General features: G+C 28.8%; 1 protein-coding gene across 1 annotated transcript; it reads right to left on the bottom strand.

The window, feature by feature from the left end:
• Positions 1–2,338: 2,338 nt before the first annotated feature.
• On the bottom strand, positions 2,339–6,597 carry YY1 (zinc finger (C2H2 type) family protein). Its single transcript, XM_068614156.2, has 6 exons — positions 6,301–6,597; positions 5,697–5,755; positions 4,542–4,741; positions 4,205–4,294; positions 3,453–3,596; positions 2,339–3,139 (listed from the first exon to the last, which is right to left on the bottom strand). Exons 1-6 carry the CDS (start codon positions 6,384–6,386, stop codon positions 2,600–2,602), a joined length of 1,119 nt encoding a protein of 372 aa, XP_068470257.1. The 5' UTR covers positions 6,387–6,597; the 3' UTR covers positions 2,339–2,599.
• Positions 6,598–9,404: the final 2,807 nt, after the last annotated feature.

Below are 9,404 nucleotides of genomic sequence, written 5' to 3'. Positions count from 1 at the left end.
TTTTGTCAAGATGAAACTTTCAGATAAGTCTCAGCTACTTGATTATGTTTTTCTGAACTTCGAGGGTACCCTCGTCTGCCACAAACCTTTGTTGCAACAAACTTATGTATGATCTAAACCTTGCGTGTATTAGGATGGATTGTAGTTATGTGAATGTCTTTCTAAACGATAATGGCGTACTGGTTTTGCAGATATTATAAGACAATTTGGTGAACTTCAAATAATCGTTTTCTTCTTTGCTTTATAATATATACAGAAACAACACTTTTTAAAAACAATACCCTCGCTTAACTATCAACTTTAATAATATATAATTAAAAAAAACATAATTAAAATAATGAGGAGAAATGATAGATTGAAACTCTTGAGGAGAAGTGATTGATGCGTTATTGTGATAATGAGATAACATGTCTCTACACTAATCCATATCCAATCTCATTAAAGTGAAAGATGTCTTTAACATGGGAAAAGGTGGAAAAGTAATTGGATGAGGCATTAGGAATTGGAATTTTGAAACCAAAAGGCAAAGAGTGAGGAGAGAGAAGAGGAAGCTTTAATCAATGTTTCCAACAAAAAATTGGAATTGACTAACTTATAAGACCCATATCCAATACTTTCAAGCCATTCTTAACTAAAAATGTTTGTTTATCAAGTTATAATGGTCATTTAACTAGTATATTAATAAATTAATTACATATTCATATTTTTATAACTCTTGTCATCATATGATGGATTAAATTTGTTCATATAAAGTCACAAGTAATACGAATAATTCAAACATTGATTTTATATGTCATTCACTTGTTATTTTTTTATCATTCTTGTGTTTGTAGGTGCAGTTAGTTTTAGGGTGGGACTAAATGGAGTTTAGACTTTTTTTTTTTACTGTGAATAAAGATAGAATGTCTAATAGATTATCTAATCAAATTCGCTAGTTTTAATTATACTTTTCATATTCTAAAAAAATCTTTTTATTGTATTTTTTATAGATAAATTAAATATTGATTTGCTCAATAAAATAAAATAAAAATTGATTTACAAGTTGACAAATTCAATATTTAAAACACGCAATATAACTATAGATGTGTTAGATGACATGTCTCATACTTTTTTTATCTTTTTGAAATACAGAGAAAAATATTAACGTGATACCTAATTAAATTAACTTTGAAATAAAATATTTTCATTTTCAGAAAAATTACACGTTAGAGTAAATAATAGATATGATATAGAATTATCTCAGTCTCTAATTTGAATAATAATATTTATATTTAAATCATTAAGACATTATTGAATAATATTTTTGTTTATTCATCTATTTCCTAATTTAATTCAAAAGATTTAAAATCAAATCGAAAAATTAAAAAACATAAAATGTATAAAAAGTAATTTTAATAATGTAGTGCTCCAAGCCATTTTTATTCTTACATAATATTCTTGATTTAACTGGGTACACCATGTTAATTGTGAACAACATCAATCTAGTAAAATGTGATGCGTCTTGATATCATTTTGTATAGGAAAAATTTATTTTGACACAAAAAAGTAAGCTACACTCATTTGACAAACAATTATAATAATATAATAATATTTTAAATTAAATATAAAATAAATATAATTAAAATAATAATTTATTAATGTATAGAGTATATGTATTTCATAGGTTGTTAAAATATCACTTTTGTATATCCAGATGAAGCATAGCTTATAATATGAAGTCTCGGTCTCGCTTTTATTTTACATAATTAATAGTTTTTACTTTTAAAATTTGTTACTTAGTATATTAATTTTTTATTGAAATTGAAAAAGAAATTAAAATGTTGAGAAATGATTTATATTAAGACTTTTTCATTATATGTATTGACATATAAGTTAAATGAATACGTTATAATTTAATTAGCTTATATTTCAAAATTTATTCAATTCTGAATTACATATTAATTTCAGACACTAACTAATAGGTTGTAGGAGTTAGTGTTTTCCATTCCTTTCTAAATTTTTATTATTTTCTTTATTTTAAAACTAATGAATTGTTGGAAAGAACAATCTTAGAAAAACCATTGTAATTAATAGCTATAAATGGGGAAAAAATATTCTATACAACCTAATCAACGCAAATTAATGTTAAAAATAAAATAAATATAATATTCTATCTTGGAAATATGGACTAATCTTAAATTTAAAATTTAAAGACTTAATGAAATTCGAAACAATCAAAATAAAACAAAAACATTAGTCCCTTGGTATCTGAACCACCAAACAAAATTAAGGTTTTTAAAATTACAGGAATACGAAGAGGATTATCCCAATAAACAAATTCCAATTATTTACACAATAATTTTCCAAAATATAATTTTTTAATATAGAATTTATAAATTAATTAAAATATAATGTTAATATATAAAAAAATATTTAATAGAACAACCCGTGCGACGGGTAAACTAAGTTGTCCTCCGTAATGCGTAATAGCGAACGCAGTTTCACAAGATACCATTTCCTTAGCCAAACAAAAAAGAGAGAACTGAATTTTCTTGTAGAAGAAAAAGAAAATATATTTCTCTAAAGAAGCAAATTTCATAGAGGGTGCCATAAATGATTTTCAGTCTTCATATTCTGTTTCTTCATCGTCATCTTCATTGTTTCCTGCAGGATATCTCCAACCATCTTCAACATTGTCACGATCTTCTTCTGTTTCCTCACTATCTTCTTCATCAAAAGGCTCATCTTTCACGGACCAAGAATTTTTATTTACAGTTAAAGTGGGAGTGGAGACTTTGCGTTTTGCAATTTTGGAAGGAGGCAACTTATGACTTGGTTTAGGCCTACTCTGCTTCTGAATTTTACCATTTGACCGTTTCGCAAGATAGGCATCTTGGTCACTTGCTTCATCCATTTCATTGTCAACATTATTAGCCTGAGCATGCTCAGCATTTTCATCGGGTATAAGCCCCGGGTGCTCCCTCTTCAAATGAAGTCTAAGCTTGTATTCATGGATATATGCCTTTTCACACCCATCATATGGACATGCATAGGGACGGTCAGATGATGCAGAACCATATGCCCCTCCAGAAGGTTTAGCAGTTTTTGTTTGCTTCTCTGAAGGTGGAGTAGTGTACTTTGTCACATCCACGGATGCGTTCTGTAAGACAAGGTTGAAATTGAAAATTAGAAGACTGTTCAAGAAATGTTAACAGTTTCAAAATTTTGTGAATCGCATACACTAGAGTAATACATCAATTTCGAATTAGAGACATCTTTACCTTTACGCAGATATCCTCGATATACTTAAGAAAAATAATGCATACTTTGATTGAGATTAGATATATTAACATACCAAACGAAACAATTACAACAAAACCAAACGTATATAAACTAAAAAAACAGATTTTTACATGATAACATGCACCATGTAATATTAATAGACTATGGTCAAACAATAGCAATCTACCAACCTTTTCATGATGAGATGCAATGTGATTCTTTAGCTTGTATTCGTGAGCATATCTCTTTCCACAATCTGGGTATGGGCAGATATGATAGTTCTCTTGGGAATGTGTTTTCATGTGAGACCTTAAGTTGAAATCTAAAGAAAAGGCCTGCAGCAGATAGACGAATTTTGTCACTAAGATGTTGTGATAACAAGCATACACTCATAATAGACATTATCCAAAACTCCAAAGCAAGAGATAAACAGTACTAGAGATTATGAAATAGTGGATTATAATTGAAGATGATATCATACAAAGAAGTAATTTATATCCACTCGGAAGAAATAAGGTCCACTGACAATTATACTCAAGAGAACGTTGAAAGAATGTCTAAATTTTCAAAATGGTAACAATGATTTAATTGCAATACAGTCAACTATAAACAAATATTTAGTCTATATTGATTCAACTTGAAAATTTTCTGAACTTCTTTGGTTACCCTCTTTGTCAACAATTTAATGATTAGGCAGACATAAGTCTCATCACCAATCACTCAAGCTTTGCTGCTTGAATATATATAGTAATTTCAAATTTCCAATGAGGAAAACATTCCGATGCAATAGGAAAAAATAGATGGCATACATTAGGCTAATTGGAAATATGCCACAAATCCAAATGTGTAAACTATATAGAATAATAAACAGAACATGCAATACCAACTAGGAAAAGGAAGCCATCATAGAAAATAACAAACCATTAATTAATCCATTCATCACCTTTCCACAGCCTTCATGAGGACACACAAAGTCCCTCTCCCCTGTATGAATGAGAAAATGTCTTTTCAACTTTGAGCTGTCCAGAAATTTCTGCAATGTAAACAAATAGTACTGCTAATTAGAGTTTTTTCTGCTCTAGAGGGTTTAACACAATCCTTCACACTGAAGCTTTTAGGCTATTCGCCCAATCACTGGACAAGAGACTGGTAAAACAAAGTCTAATTGGATCTTGCTCTACAGTATGCAGCAATGTAAATTATTTCAAATCATGGTAATACGCATATATCTAACAAATACATGTGCATGGGTGTGCAACTGTAAGTAACAAAATCACTACCTTTCCACATCCCTCGTAGTGACAGACATATTGCCTCTCTCCATGGATGTGAGAATGCTTCCTCAATGCACCAGCATCTATGAATGTCTTTCCACATCCATCATAGCTGCAAAGAAAAAGTACTTCAGTAGTTGGCTCTGGTTCTGGCTCAGGCATTGTTGGCTCTGTTGTCTTTTCTTTGAAGGTCTTTAAGGTATCCTCTTAGGAAAGTAAAACAGTGAGAAATGTAAGGTACAAAACATGATAAAATAACTTCACAAAATATTTGTTGCATGTTTTATAACTACATTGTTTATTATGTTAGTATCAAGTATTAAAAATTATAAAAAAGGTAAAACAATTCAGAAAAAGAATCATTGAGTTCAACATTCAAAATTGTGAGCTATTAACCAATAGGGGAATGTACACATTTGACACCAACTTGCAGATCTGGATCTATAAATTTCTCTTCACGAAGTCCTAAGCTACAAATTTGCTTTTTATTAAGAATCTTCTATCCTATCCTGTACTTCAAGAAGCTCTATTTGACTTGATGCATGATTCCTGGTAAGAATAGCTTTCAAAAGAGCATTTTACAGTTCATTGTGTATCACAATGTCTTTAGTTGATAACTAAAACCGAGTTTCTTGTGGACAGGATTCTTGTGCCCAATCAAAGATGTGATGGAATCTATTTCAGCTTTTGACTGGGTTGCGTAAGTAGGAAAAATATTATAGTGACAGAAGTTTGAAAATAATTTATTCTAGTCAATTCCAGTAACCTTTTTTGGGTGGGGTTCTATAGAAGACAATTGAATACAGTCTTGTTTGTTATCCAATTCCAATCCAATAGGCATTTAGGTATCCCCATTTCAATTGCGGTTGGTAAACTTATAACACTCGTGTTCTATCTCTCCAGCTTCGCTCTGTTTTTGCATCTCTCTACAGCAACTCATTATCTCATGTCAACAACAAATATTAGGTTAAATCATCTTAAATTCTGTCTAAAATCTTCCCCTTATTTTCCACCAAGTTATGTATCATAACAAAACTGTATGAAGAAGCTAAACAAAACAGTAAACCATTTTAAGAAAAAATCAAAGATGTAAACAACTATAGCCAAATGGAGGCAGCAGTGACCAAAGATCTAAGCTAGCTAGATAGGGGAAAAACCAACCTGTTACCCATTTTAAGATCATGCATTTTCCTCCAGTTGTTACAAGATCTTGGGGAACCCTGGCATCAACAATGATCATATTATTAGCATAACCTTTTACTAATGAAGTAGGAAAAGGAAGAAAGAAACTGATGACAAATATATTATAATTGGTCTCTCCCTCTAAACACTACATGGAAAGACTAACTTTAAACACATTCATTCACATTCCTAAACCGAGACAATCATAAAATATTTATAAAAACAACAAGAATGGCCTCAAGGTCCCATGATAACCCCTAATTACAATCCCACTCATTCAGAAGATATTCTCAAATAAGGAGAAAAAAAAAAGTGAAAAATCGCCTTTCTCCTCCTTCCCCTCCTAACTCCTCCGTCTAAAACCATCAAACCCGCAATTAAACATCGAAACCAACCACTTTCCCAAAGTCAATTCAATAAACACAGTAATCAACGAAGAAACTGGGCCTGGTGAATTGAATTAAAACCCTCTCTTATATCTCCCCATTATACTCATAGCTACCGTACAACAAAAAATACCATTGAAAACCCTAAAAAAGAAGATGTAAATTGAAATTACTAGAGGCGAGAAACTCATTGATACCATTCTTTAACCCATTTAACTGCGGGAGCCTTGGACTTGAGAATGGGGCGTCTTTCGAAGTAGCTGCTACTGTAGTGAATTTCCATCTTCGATTCACTTCCGCTCCAAAACTCTCTTTGCTTCGCAAATTTTTCGAACCTTTTTCGCGTTTTAGGGTTTGGTGTTTTCAGGGACCCATTTTCTCTCCAATTGGACCCTCTCTTGCTTTTCCTCTTCACTGAGACGATATGGCAGGGTTAGAGGGAAGAAGACACTGTTTTTTATTTATAAATTAAAATAAAATAAATATAAGGGATTATTCAAATCTAAATATCAACTAAATAATCAACTAAGTAATCAACTAAATATAAAAATTACTTAGGCCCAGTTATTAAGTTGATTATTCAAACCTAAATAATATATATTTTTCAGAAATGCAAGAAGAAACTATTAAATATAAAAAAATTATTAAGTTTTATCGAATTTCGTTACGGTATTATGATTTAGGGATTGATATGAATTTCTTCATCCATTTCATACTTAAAAAAATATTTAAATTATTCGTTGACATTTTTCATTTAACGTTTTTACTTTAATTCTAGAATATGGAAGTCATAGATTTATCGGGTTATAAAATCTGAAAGTTAAAATTTGTGTCTCAGATTGTACAATTCATAATATAAATTTTATATTTTGGATTGTACAATTCGAAATACAAATTGTATAATTTGGGATGAATAATTTTAAATTTTTTAAAAGTATGAGGGTGCATGAAGAACTTATGGGATAAAGAAAATTTCAAAATTTTAATATATGTTGCTTGTGCAGTAGACCCAACCCCATTGTCATCCCTAGTACAAAGTGACACTTAAATATTTTAAATTTTGACAAAAGTAAGGGTATGTTTTATATCATTATAAAAAAAAAATTCATGCATCTCATACTTCAAAAAATACTAAAATTATCCATTGACATTTTTCATTTGACGTTTTTACTCTAATTCTATAATATGGAAGTCATAGATTTCTCGGGTTATAAGATCTGAAAGTTAAAATTTGTGTATCAGATTGTACAATTCATAATATAAATTTTATATTTTGGATTGTAGAATTCGAAATACAAATTGTATAATTTGGGATGAATAATTTTAAAATTTTTAAAAATATGAGGGTGCATGAAGAACTTATGGGGTAAAGAAAATTTCAAAATTTTAATATATGTTGCTTGTGCGGGTAGACCCAACCCTAATACAAAGTGACACTTAAATATTTTAAATTTTGACAAAAATAAGGGTGTGATTTATATCATTATAACAAAAATTAATTTAATTTTCGTTCTCAACAAAAAAAATACTACAGTTTTAAAATACTACAGTTTTATCATTCAATTATAAATATAATTATTAGAAGAACTATAAGTGAACTAAATTACAAACAAAAAGTAAGATAAAAAAAAATTAAAATGATAAAAACATATTTTTCATAAATGTAAAATACTTTTAAAATTGTCTTGAATTGTCTCCTTTATGTAGCTATGGTAATAATATCTTGTTCAAAAATGAAATCGAAACTTTCAAAATCGAAATTTGTTTACAAAATAAAATAAATTCATTATATTATAATTCAATAAATATTTAATATTTTCAATACTAAAATCACATAACCTTTAAGTAAATAATTTACACAAATAAGAGAAGATTTTTTCTAATTTCATAAAGATAAAAGAATATTTTATATAAAATATTTTTTTTTGCTTAGTAAACCATGATGGATCTTCCTTATAAGCTACATTTGTAATATAACAAAAGTAAAATTCAAGTCATCAACATGCACTTATGTATTACTATCAAGCTATTTGCACTTAAATTCAAGTACTTTAAATTTGACGTAGTTAAACTCCCAAATTTCTTCAATGACTCCAAAGTAACTTATAATAGTCATCACATGATTGTTATATTTTGAACTTGCAAAATGCATAAACTATACCACAAGGGTAACACCATTATTTTGCATAGTTCTTTTATCATTTTCAGTCTTTATATAAAAAGTTAACACATTGATATCATATACAATCCATGTTATGACATCAAATTTTGGTACTCGTGTTAACCATTTCATTTCCTCAACATCACAATTTTATTGACTAATATTATCTTTAAACCAGTTAAAAAATGTCCTGTTATGCTCACTCAACAATCGTTTTTCATTTGCACAGGGTTTCATTTACATCAAAAACATTTTGTGTGCATTTATGAAGGGAAAACATCATTACTATTGTTCAATATATATAAATGTGCTTGGAGAACTTCATGTTGATCTTTTTGAACCACCCTTACAACTCGTGTGTTTTACCTTCATTCCATCCTTCATGTTGAGACTTAGGAATGCATATGACTTCTACTTTAAATATATACGTTGTACAAAACTCAATTGCTTCCCCAGCAATGTACCTCTAAACAATATACGTTTTTGGACATTATGGATTTTTCACATACTCTTTCAATATTTTCATGTATCACTCAACGGAGTACATCCATTATAAAAACACAGGATCAAACATTATAATTTCCCTTGTTATATGAACTATTAAATGTACCACAATGTCGAAAAAAGGAAAGAGAAAAATACATATATAATTGACACAATATAATGACAACTTAATTTTTTAAGTTATTTAATGTGATATGATCAATTATTTTCCTACAAATAACATTAAAGAATATGTAAAGACAAGTGATGGCTTGTATTTTTTAGTAAAATGCCACAAATAATCACGGAATAAGGTCTTGTATGAGAACGTGACAATTATAAGATTTTAAACCAAGAAGTTTCAAATCTTCCATTGATACAAGACTCCTAATATTTGAAGAGTATCTTTGTCATACTTTAACTACCAAATACTTTATAATCCAAAGTTTGTAGCTAAAACATTGTTATTAGATACCTATTTATAAGCTATTCATTTATAATATAAACTATTTTAGATACCAATACTTTTGTAGTCTCTAAAATAGTATATAATTTAATCAATATAATAATAATAATAATAATTTTTTAAAATTATATTTTATTTAATGATTTTCTTTTAGTGATATATTAAATAAAAGATTTTGTATATTATAAACA

The sequence above is a fragment of the Phaseolus vulgaris genome, chromosome 2 (assembly GCF_051622355.1).
Source record: "Phaseolus vulgaris cultivar YP4 chromosome 2, ASM5162235v1, whole genome shotgun sequence".
Lineage (NCBI taxonomy): Eukaryota > Viridiplantae > Streptophyta > Magnoliopsida > Fabales > Fabaceae > Phaseolus > Phaseolus vulgaris.
The sequence above is the reverse complement of the archived record's forward strand: the minus strand, read 5'-3'. Positions and strand labels throughout refer to the sequence as shown.

Bases quoted from the DNA above. Each gene is read 5' to 3' on its own strand.
- YY1 (XM_068614156.2), bottom strand. From the start codon at position 6,386: ATGGAAATTCACTACAGTAGCAGCTACTTCGAAAGACGCCCCATTCTC. The intron at 5,756-6,300 runs GTATCAATGAGT...TGTTGATGCCAG, and splicing joins GTTAAATGGGTTAAAGAATG to GGTTCCCCAAGATCTTGTAA. The intron at 3,140-3,452 runs GTTGGTAGATTG...CTTGTCTTACAG, and splicing joins TTGCATCTCATCATGAAAAG to AACGCATCCGTGGATGTGAC.